The 24,055-nt window shown below is 48.3% G+C and overlaps 1 protein-coding gene across 6 annotated transcripts in view; it reads left to right on the forward strand.

Moving 5' to 3' along the window:
• The first annotated feature begins 295 nt into the window (after positions 1-295).
• Positions 296-24,055, forward strand: part of SREBF1 (sterol regulatory element binding transcription factor 1) — a 65,729-nt gene continuing 41,969 nt past the window's right edge. For 4 of the 6 annotated variants that reach the window (XM_030211868.1, XM_030211870.1, XM_030211869.1 and 1 more), the window contains exons 1-5: positions 296-561; positions 14,876-15,367; positions 18,104-18,270; positions 19,637-19,789; positions 21,764-21,982. In XM_030211868.1, the coding sequence (XP_030067728.1) occupies positions 408-561; positions 14,876-15,367; positions 18,104-18,270; positions 19,637-19,789; positions 21,764-21,982 (1,185 nt within the window). In that variant the 5' untranslated portion in view covers positions 296-407. Of the gene's footprint in view, positions 562-11,473; positions 11,499-14,875; positions 15,368-18,103; positions 18,271-19,636; positions 19,790-21,763; positions 21,983-24,055 lie in introns of those variants that run through there. The other 2 variants (XM_030211872.1, XM_030211873.1) reach the window with 1 other exon arrangement.

Genomic DNA, 24,055 nt, shown 5'->3' on the forward strand with positions numbered 1-24,055 from the left:
GATCTAGTTTGCAAATTGCACCGCGCATTGTCCAGCTCTCCCTCTCGGACTACTACGCCCGCAGAAAAGGTCCTGAGAAGCCTGAGGAGGACCACCGGTACCGGTCCGTTGCGAGCACCAGAGCAGGCTCGATTCCACCACCGACCCGTGTACATCACTCTTAGACGCACAGAGCCGGGAGAAGGTGGTGCCAGCGAGCTGTCAGTCAGTGCCTGGTCTGGCCCCCGGGGGAGGGCACTTGGCTCTCCTGGGCCCCGCCTCTCCCTGCCCTGGTAGCAGCAGGTTTGATCCTCAGTTTGCTGCTGGCCAACTTTTCTGAGTGTGAGAAAGGCATGGAAGAAGGAGGAAAGGGAGCAACACATTAAGGGGCTTCCGCGTGCGATCCCTACATTCCACCACCCCCTCCCATGCCTGGGCAGATCATAGACTGGCAGCCAGCGACAGATCCCAGGATGAACCACCTGGCTTTTGACGACGAGACTTGCCTGGACAACCTGGACCCGTCCCTGGCTCTCCAGGAGTCAAGTGACATAGACACAGCCCTGCTGAGTGACATTGATGGTAACGTACAGGGTCTTCAGTGCTCGGCTGGGGGTGGGGGGGGGGAGGGGCAGTGAAAGGCGATTAGAAGTTATTCTGCATTTTCAGGGTAAAATTGCACTATCTGCACACTATATAATGTAAGCGTTGCATTATCTTAGCAAGATCTGATTTCTTGCAAACGGGGCTCAGTTACTTTCCGAGTAGCCTTTTGTCCTAGCAGCTTGGGACGGAGATTTGGGAGTGATTTTATTCTGGGGGGGGGATTCTTGTGTTCAAAGTCATTGTTAGGGACATTTCTATCTGGGTGCTTTGCCATTGTTTTTGCCATCCACCGTGGTCTTAGAGGCAGCGTTATTGCGGGGTACTAGGCATATATACGTGGGCGTTGCAGTTGCCCCTCTGCTTCCCCTGGCACCGCGCCAGCTCTCTGGAGTTGTGTTTGGCCGTGGCCCCGCCCCGTCTCTGACGTCATCGAGGTTACTAGCGTTCATTCCCTTTAGGGGACCAGTTCACCGGTGCCTGGAAAAGCTCCAGCAGGTTCTGTGGGGCTTCCAGATATGCCAAAAAGGCAAATCCTAAAGATGTCTTTGCTCGGTTTTAAAGCATTGCTTTTCTAGACCTTGCTGTAAACTGTGTGATAAAGATGCCATTGAGTAGCCTAGGGTCACTTGAGTTATCAGGCCTAGGAGTTCTTGCACAGATAATGTGTTGGTACCAGGTGCTCTGAAAATCATGAGCAGCCAGGTTGGCTTCTCCTCTTCAAGTTGGATTAAAAGAGATTCTGATCCAGGTAGCTGGGGCATGGATATTCTGCGCATTGATTGTGTCCTGAATCAATGCTGCTACCCCTCCACCCTGTCTTCCTGGTCTTGCTTGATGTTGGATGTTGAAACCTGTTGGGCATAGTTCAGCCAGTGGTAAACCCCCCACTTTCATCTAGCCAGGTTTCACTTATTCCTAGGATGTCAAGACACTGTTCATTATTTATAGCATCATGCATCACCGAGCAGTGACGTTCCTAGGGTGGCTGACACCCGGGGCGGATCGCCGATGCGCCACCCGGGTGCAGCACGACCCCCCACCCCCAGTGAAAGGACACCCCCTCCCCCCTGGCAAAAGGACACCACCCCGGGTGCATTTTTACCTGCTGGGGGGGGGGGGGGTGCCGCGCACCTGTCGGCTTCGCTTGTTCCATGCTCCCTCTGCCCCGGAACAGGAAGTAATCTGTCCGGGGCAGAGGGAGCACGGAATGAGCGGAGCCGACAGGCGCGCGGCACCCCCCCCCCCAGTGGCGTGCACCCGGGGCGGACTGCCCCCACCGCCCCCCCCCCTTTGGCACGCCACTGTCACCGAGGATTTCTTTGCAGCTGATCTGGCATTCACCAATCCTATAGTTCCCGAGGGTGGTCCTGGGGATGCTGTGGGTATCTTTGGTGTGACAATGAGGTGATCTTTTAAGTACTGTTATGTAGGTGTTTGTCCTCTTGCACTTTTGCCTTCTCCCACACATCACTGGGATGCTTTCGTGACACATTTTTTGTGTCAGAAGCTAGTTAGGCAAAATTTCACTGGGTGGCGCTGCAATCCACCCTTCGGAGTATGACTTTGGCGTTAAATGGCGGGTAGTCAAGTGTTGCTACTGAATAAATAATGTTATCTGTTCTTTATTAGCTCAGGTTCAATATGTCGCCAATAAAACAAAGCTACGGCCTGTTATACCCAAGCAAGTTTCTGGTCTTGATTATTGATGTATTGGCGTTATATTTAATTGCATGTTATAATTATATCCGAGGAAAAGGTGAGTGATAGGTCTCGCATCCCACCATTAATAACTTACTGCCCCTTTTTACTAAATCGCACTAGCGATTCCCGGCATGCCAATGCTGACAAAGCCCATTCTTGGCTTTCACAGAGCATAAGTACATAAGTACATAAGTAGTGCCATACTGGGAAAGACCAAAGGTCCATCTAGCCCAGCATCCTGTCACCGACAGTGGCCAATCCAGGTCAAGGGCACCTGGCACGCTCCCCAAACGTAAAAACATTCCAGACAAGTTATACCTAAAAATGCGGAATTTTTCCAAGTCCATTTAATAGCGGTCTATGGACTTGTCCTTTAGGAATCTATCTAACCCCTTTTTAAACGCCGTCAAGCTAACCGCCCGTACCACGTTCTCCGGCAACGAATTCCAGAGTCTAATTACACGTTGGGTGAAGAAAAATTTTCTCCGATTCGTTTTAAATTTACCACACTGTAGCTTCAACTCATGCCCTCTAGTCCTAGTATTTTTGGATAGCGTGAACAGTCGCTTCACATCCACCCGATCCATTCCACTCATTATTTTATACACTTCTATCATATCTCCCCTCAGCCGTCTCTTCTCCAAGCTGAAAAGCCCTAGTCTTCTCAGCCTCTCTTCATAGGAAAGTCGTCCCATCCCCACTATCATTTTCGTCGCCCTTCGCTGTACCTTTTCCAATTCTACTATATCTTTTTGAGATACGGAGACCAGTACTGAACACAATACTCCAGGTGCGGTCGCACCATGGAGCGATACAACGGCATTATAACATCCGCACACCTGGACTCCATACCCTTCCTAATAACACCCAACATTCTATTCGCTTTCCTAGCCGCAGCAGCACACTGAGCAGAAGGTTTCAGCGTATCATCGACGACGACACCCAGATCCCTTTCTTGATCCGTAACTCCTAACGCGGAACCTTGCAAGACGTAGCTATAATTCGGGTTCCTCTTACCCACATGCATCACTTTGCACTTGTCAACATTGAACTTCATCTGCCACTTGCACGCCCATTCTCCCAGTCTCGCAAGGTCCTCCTGTAATCGTTCACATTCCTCCTGCGACTTGACGACCCTGAATAATTTTGTGTCATCGGCGAATTTAATTACCTCACTAGTTATTCCCATCTCTAGGTCATTTATAATTACATTAAAAAGCAACGGACCCAGCACAGACCCCTGCGGGACCCCACTAACTACCCTCCTCCACTGAGAATACTGGCCACGCAATCCTACTCTCTGCTTCCTATCTTTCAACCAGTTCTTAATCCATAATAATACCCTACCTCCGATTCCATGACTCTGCAATTTCTTCAGGAGTCTTTCGTGCGGCACTTTGTCAAACGCCTTCTGAAAATCCAGATATACAATATCAACCGGCTCCCCATTGTCCACATGTTTGCTTACCCCCTCAAAAAAATGCATTAGATTGGTGAGGCAAGACTTCCCTTCACTAAATCCGTGCTGACTTTGTCTCATCAGTCCATGTTTTTGTATATGCTCTGCAATTTTATTCTTAATAATAGCCTCCACCATCTTGCCCGGCACCGACGTCAGACTCACCGGTCTATAATTTCCCGGATCTCCTCTGGAACCCTTCTTAAAAATCGGAGTAACATTGGCTACCCTCCAGTCTTCCGGTACTACACTCGATTTTAGGGACAGTAGTATTGTTTCAGGAAACAAACATTTGAAGCAGCTGTAGGGAGTCTTTTCTTCCATTTTTGTTTCTGTTGGGGAATGCCTAGTACAGTGGTCTTTGTTAATTTTTTAAGTTGAGGCCTCAACTAGAGCCCAACCAAAACTGCTGTGTTCAGTTTCAGCCAAATTCAAATCCGTCGAACCACTTTCGGCTGAAGCCGAAACTGCAGCCGAAACTTAGCACCTGGTTTCAGCCGAAGCTGAAACCGAAAACTAAAGGTTGGCTGTGTGACTGTGAACCACTAGGGTTTGTCAGAAAGGGCAGTCGGCAGCCTTCTGCTAAACCCGCAAAAAGATTATTACCCTCCAATCCCAGTTGCAAGCACAGGCTGACAACTGGGACAGCCATTGTTACAAGGACCTTCTCAGCAAGTCTGGCGTGTTTAAGTTCCCAAGTCAACGCAGATGTAGTTAAATATTCTCTGAGACAGGAACTTTGTGAGAACGTGTAAAATAAAATCGTGGATTACCAGCTTTTTATACTTGTCCAAACTGTGCACAAGTAACAAGAGAAAGTAGCACTGAGATCTTTCCCGTTTTGTATTTAGTTATAAAACTGGTTAAGGATAAACATGATACGGATTCTTACCAAAATAGGGTAAAGGAGTCCAGACACTGGTCTACACTGTGGACATTATACCAGCAGAATAAAAAAGCACGTTGATGTCACTGAATGTCAGGACTACATGCTCTGAAAAATTACAATCAAGAGCAATACATTTCTCAAATTATTTTCTAATATATAAACTTCATTTCATTGTAATATTATTTCCCTACTAATGCTATAAGCTGACCAGTACTTGTGCTTGAATTGAAAACAATCCCTGCAGGTTCCTTTCTTCTAAAATCTACCTTTTGCACGCCACAAGTTTCCAGGAAATTCTTTAGAATCACCTAAATAGTACCCAAGCTGGAATATATATAATAATTCAAATTATAATATACCTCCAAGCAAAATAGTCTCCACACACATGGACCTCAGCTAATGAAAACAAACTAAAAAACCACAGTGCTTTTATAATGGCTGACTTTGCGCTGATATCATATCTCTACAGAGAGGCTAATTCCTAAAGGATGTTATCATTCCCAAATTTACAGATTCAAATTTCTGCTAAACTTATATAGCCAAAGCATTTAGGCAACTCCTGTTCGGAGGGGAGGGGGAAGGAGGGAGGGAGACGAACAGGATAAAGCTCACATTTTTGGCTTCCATCGAAAACAGTCAGTCAGTTTCGGCTGAAACCGAAATCACGAGTATAGTCTTTTGGCTGAAACTGAAACCAGGCAGAAAAAGGATTGTGGGCCAGTTTCAGCACTGTAACTAAAATCAAAATTCGGTCGGCCTCTAGCCTCAACACTGCTGGTCAGTGTATGTCAATGATACCCAGCCACCAGCGTATGCATCCTCATGGAGGTGGGCATTTCCAAATACATTCATGTGGTATTTACTCCCATCCACTTCCTCCTTCCTGTCGTGAGCTTGGGTAAAGAGGCAGAGAGCAGCAGAAAAAAAAATCCAGAATGATGATGAGGGCCACTCTAGAGGTCTCCAGGGGCTGCCACTGGCCCCTGGGTCTTACATTAAGAAACATAGCCATACTGGGTCAGCCATCTAGCCCAGTATCCTGCTTCCAACAGTGGCCAATTCAGGTCGCAAGTACCTGACAGAATCCCAAATAGTAGCAAGATTCATGCTACTGATCCCAGGGACAAGCAGTGCCTTTCCCCATGTCTATCTCAATAGAAGACTATGGACTTTTTCTCCAGGAACTTGTCCAAACCTTTTTTTAAACCCAGTTACACTAACCGCTGATATCACATCCTCTGGGAACAAGTTCCAGAGCTGAATTATTCGTTGAGTGAAAAAATATGTCCTCATGTTCGTTTTAAAAGTAGTACCATTCCCACAGCAGCTCCTTGTGACTCTGGGCAAGTCACTTAACCCTCCATTGCCCCTGGTACAAAATAAGTACCTGAATATATGTAAACCGCTTTGAATGTAGTTGCAAAAACCTCAGAAAGGCAGTAGATCAAGTCCCATTTCCCTTTCCCCCTTTCCCTTATGACATCACAATATCAGAAGTGAGCCAAGTATCAACCAATCAAGCCATTGTGACATCACTGATGAGGTTGGCTCTTACTGGTAGAATGAGTGGAGGAGTAGCCTAATGGTTAGTGCAGTGGACTTTGATCCTGGGGAACTGAGTTCAATTCCCACTGCAGCTCCTTGTGACTCTGGGCAAGTCACTTAACCCTCCATTGCCCCTGGTACAAAATAAGTACCTGAATATATGTAAACCGCTTTGAATGTAGTTGTAAAAATCTCAGAAAGGCGGTATATCAAGTCCCATTTCCCCCTTTCCCTTATGACATCACAATATCAGAAGTGAGCCAAGTATCGGGCAATCAAGCCATTGTGACATCACTGATGAGGTTGGCTCTTATTGGTGGAATCAGTGGAGGAGTAGCCTAGTGGTTAGTGTAACGGATTCTGATCCTGGTGGAACTGGGATCAATTCCCACTGCAGCTCCTGGTGACCCTGGATTTAACCCTCCATTGCCCCAGGTACAAATAAGTACCTGTATATACTATGTAAACTGCTTTGATTATAACCACAGAAAGGCAGTATATCAAGTCCCATCCCCTTTCACTCTCAGCGTCCCCTGGGGCTTGATGCACAAAAGACCCCAGAAAGAACCGCCTACTATTTCTCAAAGGAAATTGCATGCAAATCAGCTGCTCGCAAAAAAAACTCAAGTAGCTCAAGCTAGCGCATGGGTACAGCAGCCACCCGCTAAGCATGGATGCTCTGAACAGCAGGGAGAATCCAGTCTCTCGGACTGGTATTTTTATTTTTTAAATAAAGCCATTTCCAAGGTACCCGAATTTTCCTCTCCATCTCCTCAGAGTGCAGGATCTCTCCTTTCCCCTTCAAGTCAACTCCATATGTTTCCCTTCTCATTGACCCCCCCCCCCCCCCATCACCACCACAGTCCCTGAACCTTTTCTAGAGTGAGTGACGGAAATAAGAGGAAAAATAATGATCAGATTTTTTTTCTCCCAGCTTAAGTGGCTTCCCAGAATATTTTTGTCACCTTCCTGGGGACTGGGGGCAACATGTTGGTATTAAAGCTGCACAGACACAGCAAAAGCTAAACAATTCCCCTTTCACGTCCAAATTTGTGTGTGTGTATGAAAGCCGTGTGTAGCTTCTTTTTTTCCACACATGACTTTCATACACACACGGAGCTGAGGCGAGAGAGCCGCGATGGAGGGAGAAAGGTGAAGCAGACAGGAGCGGCAGAGGACCCGGGAGCAGCTGGAGGTGACGGGCTGAACTGGAGTACCTGCAACAATGAAGAACTGCAAGGACCAGCAGCTCCTGAACTCCCATTAAAATTTCCGACATAAAAGGTAGGGGGCTGCCTTTTTGCATCGCTTGGAAGACAGCTGTGCATTGCACGGAATGCACGTTAACATACTAATCAGCTCATTAAAATATCTTTGCATACGAATCCCGTTGGCTGCTAATGTGACAGGAAAAGAGCCAACAGAACCTCTTGGTGCATGTCTCGCTGAATTCTGTGCTCGCTATACCAGCTAGAACCGGTCAAAAACGCACGTTGCTGGCCTGGTAAGTTTTGTGCATCATGCCCCTGGTCTTTGCACTTTTTGAAAGAGTAAAAAAATCGATTTGCGTTTACCTGTTCCACACCACTAAGTAGTACATAGGGCTTGGGGTCCAGTAGCACCTCCCACCAGCCCTAAGTGTGTTTTTTTTCCCCAGTAGAGACTCTTTCTTCACCTTCCCAGAAGCTTACTACTGGCCGATTCTCTACCACATCCTTTCTGTCTTCTACCCACACCAGGCATCTCTCAATGAGGTTAACCCACATATCGCCCAAACTTTCAGCACTATTCTCGCAGGACTGTGAAAAGAGCATGGCAGTTCGGCCACCCCACAGCCTCTTTTGATTGAGCCCTATGTGGAGACATTAGCAGCCGGACTGGAGCTGTGTGATAAGTGTGGATGTGCCCAGCTGTTTGTCTTGTGGCTGCAGTGGACCATCCTTTGTGGGTTTGGTGGATTATGACTGTGATTCAAATATTAGCACAATCGCCTGATGGACTTTGCCCGTCCTTGTCTAGGACAACTACAGGAGGCTTCCATGTGGACTAGGAATGCCAAACAAACACAGACTTGACACTAAAGTGGAGGAGTGGCCTAGTGGTTAGGGTGGTGGACTCTGGTCCTGGGGAACTGAGGAACTGAGTTCTATTCCCACTTCAGGCACAGGCAGCTCCTTGTGACTCTGGGCAAGTCACTTAACCCTCCATTGCCCCATGTAAGCCGCATTGAGCCTGCCGTGAGTGGGAAAGCACAGGGTACAAATGTAACAAAAATAAATAAATAGATAAAAGTAACTAGCAGTGGCATAGACGGTCGGTGTCCCAACTGTTTGGGGAGGCTAAAGGGGGTGGGGTTAGGGGTGGGGCCAGGGGGTGGAGCTTAAATCCATAATTGTCTGATAACACGCAGAAAAAAATAAAAGTCACAATTAATACCTTTTATTAAATTTAGATATTAAATATGTATCATATGTCAAAGAATAAAGTGGTTGCTCAAAGCATATTCTAAGCACAATCGCTCAACTGCAAAACACTATGCACAACTTTGTGCAAAAACACACTCAGAACCTTACTGTACCATAAATATTACACTGGGCAGAACCTAATAAACCAATATACTATCCATACGGAAAATGCAGACCGTCAACAATATGAAACAAGGGATCATGTAGAGCCACAAAACACCCTAATTCATGTTTAATGTGGGATAAAATGTCATAAATAAGTAAATAAACTTTGAATGTTGAACACCTAATTCTCAAAGTGGACATATTCCAAACACTATAATGAAAATAAAATGATTTTTTCTACCTTTGTTGTCTGGTGACTTTGTTTTTCTGATCATGCTGGCCCAGTATCCATTCTGCTGCTATCTGTCCTCAGTGCAGGTCAGGACGTCATCCTCATTAAATATCTCCCTGGCAACCCAGGACAGCTCCAGCCAACCCCCCCTGCTTTCTCAGCAGTAAGGTAAACAAACCATAAACCAATTTCTACAACTGCTAGAGGGCTTTCACTGCAGCTCCTGCTGTGAGGATGGAGGTAAATCAACAATTTAATCCCCTCAGAGCAGCTGGCCTCCACAGCTGATCCATTCTGCTGCAGCAGGGGGGAGGCTTAGCCTCTCCAAGCCTCTTATACCGGGCGCCTATGAGCAGTGGACAGGAACCTGAACCGGTACTTGCCATGAGAGGAAATTCAAGCTAGGGTGAACTCACTTCCATAGGCAGGGGGGCTGCTGTTAGACATGCTGGAGGCCAGGGCAGAAATTTGGAAGAGGCCCCAAAGCCTGACAGCAGGTGTGCCTTCTTAGGACAGGCATGACGTTCCCTGTAACCCTGTTTGCACCCCTCCTAATGCCAGCCCTGCCTACAATCTCTCTGTGCTTCACTTATCTGCGTTTGTGTAATACCAAGTTCTGTAACTCTTGCCTCACATGCCTGGGACACTAGTAGATGAACCCCCAGCCCACCTCACATCACTTAAAAGTGGCAGTTTCCAGAGACCCTAGTCCTCCTCTTTGGAGGATACCTACACTCAGGTTAGAAATCCAGTTTTTAGCAGATGCCGATTGAGGGTCTGGTCTTTGGTGGAAGTCCTGCTTTTTTGTTGTTGTGAGGTTTGGATCAGGGCATTTTGTGGTCCTGATGTTGGAAAGAGGAGTTAGTCTGAAAGGAAACCCATATTCAATCCTCATATAAAACTTCTAGAGATCTTCTAGACAAAGATGGAAGGAGGTGGGGAACGTGCTTGAAGTTTTTTTTTTTTTTTTTTACCTATTCATTATTTGCTTTATTATTCAAATGTATCACTTGCATTATACTCAAGGGTAGTTACAAGAAAATAAACACTACAAGAGTTTAAAACATAATATTCAGTATGTATTTTATTTATTTATTTATTGCATTTGTATCCCACATTTTCCCACCTCTTTGCAGGCTCAATGTGGCTTATAATACATCATGAATAATGAGAGTACATGAGAAAGTATACATTTAGTAATAGCAGAAGGATTTGGGGTAACATGATAATGATAAAACATGGTAGTATTTTAACAAGGAAACATTGTAAGAGATATTTAAGAAATATATAAGTGTTATAAAGAAAATGTACATTTAGTAATGGTAGAAGATCTTGGGTAATATGATAATGAAAAAACATGATAGTAGTTTGGCAAGCGAATATTGTAGGGGCAATTCTGGATGTGTGTACAGGAATTCATATTTGTTGATCATTGTTGTATGCCTTGTTGAAGAGATGGGTCTTCAGTAGACTTCGGAAGTTGGCTTGCTCATAGGTCGTTTTTAGGTTTCGCGGTAGCGCATTCCAGAATTGTGTGCTCAGGTAGGAAAAGGTAGACGCATGCCTTAGTTTGTATTTGAGACCTTTACATTTTGGGAAGTGAAGATTAAGGAATGTACGGGATGATTTTTTAGCATTCCTGGGTGGTAAGTCTTTCATATCTGACATGTAGGCTGGTGCATCTCCGTGAATAATTTTGTGAACTAGGGTGCAAATTTTGAACGTGATACGTTCTTTGAGTGGGAGCCAGTGTAGCTTTTCTGTAGGGGTTTAGCGCTTTCATATTTTGTTTTACCGAATATGAGTCTAGCTGCAGTGTTCTGAGCTGTCTGAAGTTTCTTGATTATTTGCTCTTTGCAGCCAGCGTATGTATGAGCAATAAGCAATATATTGCTAACAATCAAAAATCCTAGAATTGTAGCCTGTATTTATTTATCAATTGGGATTTAATAGAGAGCATTTGCAGTGTGTAAACTAAAGGTAGGTGTGATGAGCCATACTTATTGCATCTCAGTGTAAAGTGGATGGATGGACGTTGCTGTAGGTCTTCTGGTACCGGTACTAAATGCAGCCTGGCAGAATCTCCTTGAAAGCCGCAGGAAATGTCCATCTTTCTGCACTTTTGCAGAAGTCGCGATTATTTTTCCGGTCGCGATAAAGTCCGAAATGCAAAAGAGGACGGACGCGGCTCTGACCTGGAGTAACCCGGAGCCGGCGCGACAGGGGTTAAGGTAGGATGCCCTGTAGTAACCTCACCTTGTTTCAGAAGTCTGGCAGCGCGAGGTGTTGGAGTGGGGGCGCCTAACGCTGATTGGCTGCGAGGGATCACCTCATGCAAGAGTCTGATTCACAATTCTTCCTTCGCGGCTCACCCCGGGGAGGGAGGGAGGGAGGGAGGGGCGATCTCGCCCCGCCCACCACACACACCCACAGCCACACCCCCACCCCAGGGCTGTCCCAAGTGCAAGTTCAGCTAGTGCAGAGGGCGCAGAGCGGCCATGGACTGCACGTTCGAAGGTACATTGGAGCGGTGCTGCCTTTGCGCCTATCGGGCTTGTGCAAAAGGTTCAGGTGTCAGTGGCGAGGGAGCTGGACTGTCCGGCGATCGGATCCAGCCCCGGTTCCGGAGATTCCGTGTAAACTGAACTTGGACTTCAGGACTCGGCACCGAACCCTTCTGCTGGACTGGGTTCCTTTGCTTTTGTGCCGATGGCCCAAGTGCTATTTTGGGCATTATTTCTGTGCTTTGATGTGTAACGATGCCCCCACTTTTCGCACGTTTCTGGGGCAGCCCCTCACCGAAGATGCCTTGTCGTTCTAATGGGGGAAGAGGAGGGGCCAGTCCGATTTTCAGAACAGTATAAGATAGACGTGCAACGAGGAAAGGCGGAATGCCAAGTCTGATAAACCAGGAGGGAACAGAAAAGGGGTGGGGAAGATAGGCTCTATCCAAACAATGGGGGAGACGTATAATTCAATTAAACCCCCTTTCTGTTCCCTCCTATTTGTCTGGTGGGGATTAAGTGCACCTCCACACTTTGTGTGGTTTTTCTCTGGCTCAAGTCTGATAAACCAGAAATATACCATATGTAGTTGCATTATACATCTCCTGACAGTGGGGTTTGGGATGCCCAAGTGCAGTGGTGCATACATATGAGCCGGCTTTGTGGGTGCTTGAGAATTCCTTGTATGTGTCCAGAGAGGGGTTATTTCCATTGGGCGTAACACCCCCGATAATTCTGAAAAGTTGGCTCCTATGGGTGCATATATCCTGCCTGGCAAGCCATACATGAACTGGGAATTTTTTTTATTGGACATAACTTAATACATTTCTTGATTAGCTTTCAAAGGTTGCCCTTCTTCTCAGATCGGAAATAAGCAAATGTGGTAGCAGATAGTATATATAAGAGAAACATCAAAGCATTACTTTGACAGTCTGACAGGGTGGGAGGATGGGGTTATGCGTGGGGACATCAAAGCATTTCATTGATATTCTAACAGGATGGGTGTTGGTAGGTGAGAGGAGGGTAATAAACAGAGAAATACAGCTTTATGTATTAAGTTATGTCCAATAAAAAAAGGTATCATCTTATTTTCTTTTCCATGTTTTATTTTGTTTGATTTCTATTGATAACCTTTAAGAGTGGACTAACACGGCTACCACACCTCTCTACTTATGAACTGGGAATGAAATTCACTTGTTCGGTCTGAGGGCAGCACCTAAGTCTTTAAAAGTTGCTGTGTTTGTATCCTTAACACTGTGGCAGGTGCACTGCACAGCTTTCACGTGACTACCATTAAAGTTCTTTTACAAATAAGATTAGATTTTTAATAAACCCTATGGAGACTTGTATTGCAATGTGACTGTTGTAACGGGTAGTTTTAAAGAAGCACCTTTTTTGACAAGCATTTGGTACTGCTTAAGATCCTATAGGCTGGGGCCACTCATTGAGGTCCTCAATTGATGATTCTCAATGTTTGAAGAAAAAAAGGGGGGGGGGAAGAGATGTGACCTGTGTTACCCTTTACTTAATTGTTTAAATGTGGTCTGGTAACTATTTGCTATTGCTTGTGGATTTGTGTAAACATTTGTGTACATGTAATTGTTCCTTTCCGTGAACTATGGTGCATTCTAAATATATTTATTATATTTATATTTATTGCATTTGTATCCCACATTTTCCCACCTATTTGCGGGCTCAGTGTGGCTTACAATATATTATGAAAAATGGAAATACAATTTGTTACAATTCAGGTTATGGATTACATTATGAGGGTAAGCAAGATAAGGTCAAAATCGTAAGGACTAAATTAATTGAAAAGAAGAATGAGACATTGGAAGGAGAGAACGGGATATTGAGGGGTGCTGTGTGAAGCCTATGGTATGCATTTTTCTGAGAGTAAATGTATGAGTGTGGTGAGATTAGGGGTTTGAATTCATAAGTGGATGTATTGATGTATTGCTGAGCAGTACATGTGAGCTTTATGTGTTTTGGTTCTTTCCATAAATTTTTTCAAAAAGATGTGTCTTCAATGACTTAGACAAATAGACAAAGAAATATTGAATATTTTGAAATTTGAGATTGAAATTGTTTTAAATGGAATATTAGATCTTGTGTGATTGATTACTGTCCTGTTAAGCTACTCATTCTTTTCTTTGTGTGCGTGTAAATATATTCACATTCCTAAATCTTCACTTCCCAAACTGTAAGGGTCTAAAATACATTTGTACCCCACGCTTTCCCACTCATGGCAGGCTCAATGCGGCTTCCATGGGGCAATGGAGGGTTAAGTGACTTGCCCAGAGTCACAAGGCGCTGCCTGTGCCTGAAGTGGGAATCAAACTCAGTTCCTCAGGACCAAAGTCCACCACCCTAACCACTAGGCCACTCCTCCACTGTTGCTACTCTTTGAGATTCTACATGGAATGTTGCTATTCCACTAGCAACATTCCATGTAGAAGTCGGCCCTTGCAGATCAGCAATGTGGCCGCGCAGGCTTCTGCTTCTGTGAGTCTGACGTCCTGCACATACGTGCAGGACGTCAGACTCGCAGAAACAGAAGCCTGCCCAGCCTTCTACATGGAATGTTGCTAGTGGAATAGCAACATTCCATGTAGAATGTCCAATAGTAGCAACATTCCATGTAGAATCTCCAATAGTATCTATTTTATTTTTGTTACATTTGTACCCTGCGCTTTCCCACTCATGGCAGGCTCAATGCGGCTTACATGGGGCAATGGAGGGTTAAGTGACTTGCCCAGAGTCACAAGGAGCTGCCTGTGCCTGAAGTGGGAATCGAACTCAGTTCCTCAGTTCCCCAGGACCAAAGTCCACCACCCTAACCACTAGGCCACTCCTCCACTCCAACTTTTCCTACATGAGCGCGCAGCTGTGGAATGCATTGCCACCACTTTACCTGAAAACTATTTTCGACTGAATCAACTTTCGAAAATCACTAAAAGACTTATCTTTCCAACAAGGCATAATACCATAATGATTAATAATAGGAATTCTATCGCATCACTACTTACCTGATATTTTTGGACTGTTTCCTTATATACCAAAGTGCTTAAATCTGTTACGTTATACTTGCTCTTTATGTAATACCTATTGCTTCTTTACTCTTGAATGGCGAAGGCCAAGATGGAACTTTGTAAGCCACATTGAGTCTGCAAATGGATGGGAAAATGTGGGATACAAATGCAACAAATAAACACATAAATAAATAAATATAGATAGAGAAATGTGCTGAAAGTGGGATCCTCTGATTTGGGACTGGAGTTAAATGTTTTTTTTGGTTTTTTTTAACATATTGTTGGAGGGTAGAAGGATACAGTTATTTTTAGAAAGTTTGATGATCCAACTTTGACGCAAAATTGTCTTTGTATTCAGATATGCTACAGCTAATCAACACCCAGGACAGCGATTTTCCTGGCCTCTTCGATGCCCCCTTCGGCAGCCTCAGCTCTTCTATACAAGATGCCAATCCTGCCGCAATGCTTTCAGCATCCACTGGACTCAGCCCCTCCTTGGACAGCTTTCTGGGGTGCACCAAGGTGGTGCCTGCAGCCTCTATAAACATGTACCAGCCCACCCTGCAGAGCTACCAGCAGGTGGCACCGCAGGCAGCACCTGAGGCTCAGCTGGCACCACTGCTGTTGGGCGGACAATCCCCAGTGCAGTCTCCCCAGCCTGTCAAAGAGGAGCCAGTGACGGCGAATATTGTACAGCAACAGAAGCCAACTTCGCCTCTACCGCCAGCTGCCCAGCCTAACCAGCCACAGCATGGCGTGATGAAGGCCCAAAGCTTCCCAGCAGCAGCAGCTCAGCCCCAGTTTAGCTCACAGCCGGTGCTGAGCTACCAGAACCAGAGCGGGTTCACAGGTAAGACCCAGGGCAAAGAGGGAAGGGGTGAAGAATGTGACATCTTACAAGGTTTAAGGCTGCCAACTGGATCCAGATTTGCAGGACAGGGTTGGTCCAGTCCTGGGTTTATCCCGTTCCATTCAGGGATGTGTAGTTCTGATTTTCCCGTAGCATTCGCTAAGAAAAGCAAGACAAGTCCCAGCATGCACTGGGGCAAGCCCAGGCCTAGATCAACCTGGTCCTTCAAATTGGGATCCGGTTGGCAGCCTGATATAAGGTGCGACTGATCACTTTATAACGGGGGTTCTGAACCCAGGTCTTGGGACACACTTAGCCAGTCAGGTTTTCAGGATACCCACAATGAATATGCGTGAAATAAATTTGCAGACTCTGCCTCCATTTTATTCGGATTTATCTCATGCATATTCATTGAGGGTATCCTGAAAACCTATTTGGCCAACCTGCTTATAATCGAATGAGAAAAACGCCCAAGTTCCGACCTAAATCGGGAGATGGACGTTTATCTCACAAAAACGAATAAAGCGGTATAATCGAAAGCCGATTTTTGGACGTTTTCAACTGCAATCCGTCGCGGATGCGGACAAAGTTGATGGGGGCGTGTCAGAGGTGTGGCGAAGGCGGAACTGGGGCGTGGTTATCTGACGAACAGAGATGGGCGCATTTCACCGATAATGGGAAAAAAGTATGCGTTTTTAGCTAGAATTTAGGACACTTTTCCTGGACCCTGTTTTTTCACGAATAAGGCCCCAAAAAGTGCCCTAAATGACCAGATGACCACTGGAGGGAATCGGGGATGACCTCCCCTGACTCCCCCAGTGGTCACTAACCCCCTCCCACCACAAAAAATGATGTTTCACAACTTTTTATTTTCACCCTCAAATGTCATACCCACCTCCCTGGCAGCAGTATGCAGGTCCCTGGAGCAGTTGTTAGGGGGTGCAGTGGACTTCAGGCAGGTGGACCCAGGCCCATCCCCCCTACCTGTTACAATTGTGCTGCTTAATGCTTATTAGTCGTCCAACCCCCCCAAACCCACTGTACCCACATGTAGGTGCCCCCCTTCACCCCTTAGGGCTATAGTAATGGTGTAGACTTGTGGGCAGTGGGTTTTGAGGGGGATTTGGGGGGCTCAACACACAAGGGAAGGTTGCTATGCACCTGGGAGCTCTTTTACCTTTTTGTTTGTTTTTGTAAAAGTGCCCCCTAGGGTGCCCGGTTGGTGTCCTGGCATGTGAGGGGGACCAGTGCACTATGAATCCTGGCCCCTCCCACGAACAAATGCCTTGGATTTATTCGTTTTTGAGCTGGGCGCTTTCATTTTCCATTATCGCTGAAAAACAAAAACGCCCAGCTCACACATCGTTGAATAAAACATGGGCGTCTATTTTTTCCCAAAATACGGTTCGGTCCGCCCCTTCACGGACCCGTTCTTGGAGATTAACGCCCATGGAGATAGGCGTTTTCGTTCAATTATGCCCCTCTAGGCGTGTCCCGAGGACTGATTCAAAACCCCTGCTTTGTGATAGGTTAAGCCAAGCAAATACTTCTCAAAATATTGTTGTAATTAAAGAAAATTCCGTTTAGTTAATCTTGAACCCAGAATTGTGGACTCGAGTAAAGATGGTAGTAAAGTTTCTTCCTTTGTTTTTCTTTCTTTTATTCTCTGAATTAAGAGAATTGCGCTTAAGCTATGTTGTACCAGTACTTTACTTTTCTGTACAAGTGTTATACTTGAATGTTTAATGAAAATCTTCTAAATAAAAATTTAAAAAAAAAACCCTGCTTTATTAAAAAAAAAAATCAGAGCTGTTATATAATAGTTTCGCACCCAGTCGATGAATATTCCTGCGCTGGTGCCGCCTTAGGTCTGCTGGCTCCAGGAACATGCTCTCAGTTTTGTCACTGCGGGATTTGAGTGTAAAAAAAAAACATTGTGCTTGAACCAGGGATGCGGGAGACTTTAAGATTTGCGACATTGCTTTGGGCATGTAAAGGATCCTTTGAGCTGCATGACAGAGCACAGCACTGAAAGTATGGGAGACCCACCCCCCACCCCCACAGGCATCATGAGGAGAGCTGGAAGAGGGTAGGGAGGGCAGAGGGGATTCCCATTGCAGCTTCTGCATTTCATTTGGTGTTAAAGGGTTGAGATATTGCTCCATTACCTAGGATTATATATTACTAGTAAAACAGGCCCGTTTCTGACACAAATGAAACGGGCGCTAGCAAGGTTTTCCTCGGAGTGTGTATGTTTCAGAGAGACAGAGAGTGTGTGTATGAGAAAGAAAGTGTGTGTGAGAGATAGAGAGTGTGTGTGAGAGAGAGAAAGTGTGTGTGAGAGATAGAGAGTGTGTGTGAGAGAGAGTGTATGTGAGAGACAGAGAGTGAGTGTGTGTGTGTGAGAAAGTGAAGCCTTCAAGCCTTGAAACATTCATGCGCTCTGTAAGGCTCCATCTCCTCAATTGACGACACGTAGTTCCGGAACGTTTCAGGAATGCTTCAAGGCTTCACTTTCTCGGCTTCAGAATGTTGGAGGTGCGTTTTATTATATAGGATTTTGTTCAAGTGAGATTAATCTACATGGCCACCAGGCTCCCAGTAGCATTTGCTGACCGCCGCAGTGTCTCGAGTTGGGTGGAGTGGAGGGGTCTTTGTTTTGCTTTTGTGCTGTAATTTGCCGTACTTTTTAAATTCTTTCTTCTCTTTTTACAAACTTATGCATGCGCTGAGCAGTGCAGCAGGGTCCCCTGAGCCAACAGCTGCCAACTCTGCCCACCGCACAGCAGATACAACCAGTCGCCATCCAGACCAAAGTACAAAACCTCCCGACACAGCAATTTCTGGCAGCCTCCACGCCAAGTGCCACCCAGTTGCTGCCTCCCCAGATTCATCAAGTACCAGTAAGTGTGGAACTCGCTCTGAATTGAGTTATGTAAAGCATTTGGCCCATTTTCCGAGATCAGTTACATGCAGGGTTTGGACCTGAAGCGATGGACAGTTAAGTGACTTGACCAGGGTCCATGGGCGTAGTTTGACTGTTTCATTTTGGGGGCAAAGGATGGGGCGGAGCATATTAGCATATTCATTTGCATATATATGCAAATGAATATGCTAATATGTTTCTATCCATCCCCTTCTCCATTCTATCCAGCGTCTCCCCCCCTCCCCCTTCCCAGCAGCTGTCTCCCATAAAGAACACGTGGATGCAGCAGCTCACAGGTTTGAGTGAAAGGCGACGGCTGCGCGGGGGAGTGGAAGCAGAGATTTACCAAATGGCTTCCTACCTTCCAGTGGACTAGGCAGGAGCGAGGAGCCAGCATTTCCCAGCGGCGAACAGGCGGGTCGGCGAGCGAGCGAGCGGAGGTTGTAAAAGCAGCAAGCAGGCACGCTCGTCTCCATCCGCTTCCCTGCCCTCTCTGAGTCTGTGTCCCGCCTTCCTCTGAGGTCATTTCCTTTTGGGCGGGACGCTGAGAGGGCAGGGAAGCAGACAGAGACGAGCGTGCCTGCTTGTTGCTTTTACTCAGTGGTGCCCCGCCCGCCAGTTCGCTGAAGCGACGTCGGGTAAGTCGCTCGTCGTTTGGGGGGGCACTGCCCCCCCTCGCCCCACCCAGTCTACGCCCATGCCAGGGTCACAAAGAATCACAGGGGGATTTCAGCCAGGTATGACCTTTATAAATCTCACCTCATCATAGCATGGGACCCCCCCACCCCATCAGTGGTAGCTACTTGGGGCCGGGGGCCCCCGTAGATTTGGCCCTGAACCCCCCTGCCGACGACCCTCTCGACCCCCCTCCCACCGTCGCCTGCCTTTGCTGGCAGGGGACCCCAACCCCCACCAGCCAAGGTCCTCTTCTTCTCGTGCAAGGCTTCCTTCTGTTTCTGACATCCTTCCGCCAGCAAAGGTAGGTGACGGCAGGCTGGCGGCAGGAGGGGGGGGGTCGAGAGGGGCGGGGGGCAAAGTTGGTGGTGGTGGCGGGGTGGGTGGTAGCAATGGTGGGGGGGGGGGGCTAAAATGTGCCCCTCACCTCGGGCTCTGGACCCCCCTCCCGCCGAAGTCTGGCTACACCCCTGCCCCCCACTCCATCAGAGAACACCTAGTCTTATGGAGTCTCTTATAACCCCCGACCCCAGAGACTGCATTACCATGAGGCACTGGGAAGTGATTTAACCAAACAGGCCAAATGTCGCCAAGCTTAGTTGACTGCACTGGATGAATCCATGATGTTCTTGTAGTCTAATGACTTGGGCACATCCTCCCTGTTCCAGGTCCTCCTGCAGCCCCATTTCATCAAGGCTGATTCCTTACTTCTGGCTGCCGTGAAGACAGATGTTGGCAGTGTCGTGTCAGCCGTGAAGACCCCGAACATCTCATCATTGTCAACTACGACTGCCATCCAGTCCGCTCCTCTTCAGCTGCCGGTAAATGACACTTTTGCATTCATCTGAACAATACATGATGGGGGATCAGGACAGGCACTGCCAAGAGGTACCAGTTTACCCAGTCCCAGGCCTGTATTTCTGTCCACCTCGTCCTGGTGCATTATGAGACCTGCAGCACTGATTTCAATGGGCAGAATCAGGCACTACAAATCCCACACTGCTTTGAGATGGAAGTTCCAAACCAGGACTGTCCAAAAATCTCTAGCCTGGAACTGGGTAACTTTGCATGTCTGCACAGTGCCCTGTACGTTGCTCCCATTTTGATACTGGAACCAGAGCCGCTGAGAGGGGGGGGCATGGGGGGGGGCAAAATTCCCCGGGCCCGGCGCCAGGGTCTCTCTCTCCTGCTCCTGACAGGACCTGAGTGATTGCATCCCGACAGGAGCAGGAGAGAGAAAACTCCGGAGCTGGCCCCCCCCCCCCCTTCAAGGCTGGGGAGGACCCGGAGCTTCCTCCAGAGCTGCTCTTCTGCCCATTGCTGAGCGACTGCTTTTCCTCTCAGGTGCGCATGCTCAGTTTTGAAACCGAGCGTGCCCTGAGAGGAAAAGCAACCTCAGGGGCAGGCAGCCAGTGCTGGAGGAAGATGTCTTCTGCTGATGGGGCCTCGGGATCCCCACCAGCCAAGGTATTTAGGCAGCAGCAGCAAATGGGGGGGGGGGGGGCAGCGGCAGCGATCGGGGGGGGGGGGGGAGGCGCAGCAGCGACCCTGCCCCAGGCCCGGTTCAGTCTCTCAGCAGCCCTGACTGGAACATCTTTTCTGAGTCTCCTGGGCAGTAGCAGTCTTATCCCTTCCTTGCTAAGGAGGGTGTGGAATTTGTTCCCTGCTCTAGGTTCTCAAGTATAGGCTCTTGGCAAGAGCCATAGAGTGCTTTAGTTTTTGGAATAGCCACAGAGAATGTGCATGCACGGGGTCTAAGAGCAAAGCTAATTTGTGTAGTGGCTAATTTTCATGGCAGCTAAATTGCATGTCCTGGGCACCCTGGAAACCTTAAGGACTGGAGTTGAGAATCCCTGATACTTATTGACTGAGGTTGGGGCCCTTAGCAGGGAACACTACTACTACTTAACATTTCTAGAGCGCTATTAGGGTTACGCAGCGCTGTACAAATTAACAAATAAGGACAGTCCCTGCTCAGAAGAGCTTACAATCTAAAGGACGAAATGTCAAGTTGGGGTAGTTTAGATTTCCTGAGAGGAGGTGTAGTGATTAGGTGCCGAAGGCAACATTGAAGAGGTGGGCTTTGAGCAATGATTTGAAGATGGGTAGGGAGGGGGCCCGGCGTATGGGCTCAGGGAGTTTGTTCCAAGCATGGGGTGAGGCGAGGCAGAAAGGGCGAAGCCTAGAGTTGGCGGTGGTGGAGAAGGGTACTGAAAGGAGGGATTTGTCAAGAGAGTGGAGGTTACGGATAGGGACGTAAGGGGAGATGAGGGTAGAGAGATAAGGAGGGGCTGCAGATCGAGTACATTTGTAGGTGAGTAAGAGAAGCTTGAACTGTATGCGGTATCTGATTGGGAGCCAGTGAAGTGACTTGAGGAGAGGGGTGATATGAGTATATCGGTCAAGGCGGAAGATAAGACATGCGTTCTGGATGGACTGAAGGGGGGATAGGTGGCTAAGTGGGTTCCGGTGAGGAGTAGGTTGCAGTAGTCAAGGCGAGAGGTAATGAGAGAGTGGACGAGAGTTCAAGTGGTGTGCTCGGAGAGGAAGGGGCGAATTTTGCTAATGTTATAGAGGAAGAAGCGACAGGTCTTCAGCCAACCCTGTACACCAGAGCAAAAATTAGGTCCAGAAAGGCACCATTGGCTGTTTCTTCATGAGCAGGTCACTAGGGGTCATTTAACATAGCCCAGGGCAGAATCCTGATGTGTGCTGCAGTTGGGCTTTGGGATGCCAGGGTCACTCCACCCTTCCTAACATTTTTGATTTAAAACTATGTGATTGTGTTCTCTCAGACGCTTGTGACTGGCAGCACCATTCTCACCACTGTTCCCATGGTCGTCGATGCTGATAAATTGCCCATCAATAGACTCACAGCCAATGGCAAGCCGGTGCTGATCCAGGGCAAAGGCGAGAAACGCACAGCACACAATGCCATCGAGAAACGCTACCGGTCCTCCATCAATGACAAAATCATAGAGTTGAAAGACCTGGTGGTCGGCACTGAGGCGAAGGTATGTAACTAGTGGGGGAGGGGATCAGAGGCCGAGGCACTTGGGTAATGGGGAAGGGGCTGGGGAAGGAGAGGTACTTGGCTAGTAGAGAATGGGCTGGGGGAGGTACTTGGGTAGTTGGAAAAAGGGGAGGGGGAGGTACTTTTGTGGGCGTAAGAGGCTGGGGAGGGGGAGGTATTTGGGTAGTGGAGGAAGAAGCTGAGGAGAGGCAAGTACTTGGGTAGGGGGGAAGGGGCTAGGGAGGGGGAGATATTTAGGTAGTGGAGGAAGAGGCTGAAGAGAAAGTATTTGGGTAGTGGGGGAAGGGGCTGGGAAGGGGGAGGTACTTGAGATGGGGAGCTATTTAGTACAGGAAGGGGCTGGGGAGGGGGAATTACTTGGGTAGGGCAGAAGGGGATGGTATTTGGGTAGTGGAGAAAGGGGAGGGGGAAGTAATTGGGGGAAGGGGCTGGGGAGAGGGAGGTACGGGTGGGGGTAAGGGGCTGGGGAGGGGGAGCTATTAGTGCAGGAAGGGGCTGGGGAGGGGGCAGTAATTGGGGAGGAGGTAAGAGGCAGAAATTGGATAGTGAAGGGGAGGGGGAAGTACTTGGTTAGAGGAGGAAGGAGCTGGGGAGGGGGAGGTATTTGGGTAGTGGAGGAAGAGGCTGGGGAGGGGGGAGTACTTGGTTAGTGGAGGAAGGGGCTGGGGAGGGGCAGGTACTTGGGTAGTGGAGAAAGGGGCTGAGGAGGGGCAGGTATTTGGGTAGTGGAGGAAGGGGCTGGGGAGGGGCAGGTACTTGGGTAGTGGAGGAAGGGGAGGGGGAGGTATTTTGGTAGTGGAGGGAGGGGGAGGTATTTGTGTAGTAGGGGAAGGGACTGGGAGATGGGAGGAACCATGTCTATGGCAGCTGTAAATACTTGTGCCTTATTCTGGCATCTTGTGTATGTAACTGATTGTATTCTTTAAAGTGTGAGCTGGATACTTGGAATGCCCATGGCACAAACCCATTCCCCTCCCATGACACTCCCATGCCCCCATGGCACACCCACACCCCTCCCATGGCACACCCGCACACCTCCCGTGACACACCTGTGTCCCTCCATGACACACCCACGCCCATCCCATGGCACACCCACCCCCCTCCCATGGCACACCCTCACACCTCCCGTGACACACCTATGTCGCTCCATGACACACCCATGTCCCTCCCATGGCACACCCACACCCCTCCCATGGCACACCCGCACACCTCCCGTGACACACCTATGTCGCTCCATGACACACCCATGTCCCTCCCATGGCACACCCACACCCCTCCCATGGCACACCCGCACACCTCCCGTGACACACCTATGTTGCTCCATGACACACCCATGTCCCTCCCATGGCACACCCACACCCCTCCCATGGCACACCCGCACACCTCCCGTGACACACCTATGTCGCTCCATGACACACCCATGTCCCTCCCATGGCACACCCACACCCCTCCCATGGCACACCCGCACACCTCCCGTGACACACCTATGTTGCTCCATGACACACCCATGTCCCTCCCATGGCACACCCACACCCCTCCCATGGCACACCCGCACACCTCCCGTGACACACCTGTGTCCCTCCATGACACACCCACGCCCATCCCATGGCACACCCACCCCCCTCCCATGGCACACCCGCACACCTCCCGTGACACACCTATGTCGCTCCATGACACACCCATGTCCCTCCCATGGCACACCCACACCCCTCCCATGGCACACCCGCACACCTCCCGTGACACACCTATGTCGCTCCATGACACACCCATGTCCCTCCCATGGCACACCCACACCCCTCCCATGGCACACCCGCACACCTCCCGTGACACACCTGTGTCCCTCCATGACACACCCACGCCCATCCCATGGCACACCCACCCCCCTCCCATGGCACACCCGCACACCTCCCGTGACACACCTATGTCGCTCCATGACACACCCATGTCCCTCCCATGGCACACCCACACCCCTCCCATGCCCCTCCCATGACACATCCACGTCTCTCCCATGACACACCCATGCCCCCATGACACATCCATGTTCCTCTCATAA

This window comes from Microcaecilia unicolor, chromosome 8 (genome assembly GCF_901765095.1).
Source record: "Microcaecilia unicolor chromosome 8, aMicUni1.1, whole genome shotgun sequence".
Lineage (NCBI taxonomy): Eukaryota > Metazoa > Chordata > Amphibia > Gymnophiona > Siphonopidae > Microcaecilia > Microcaecilia unicolor.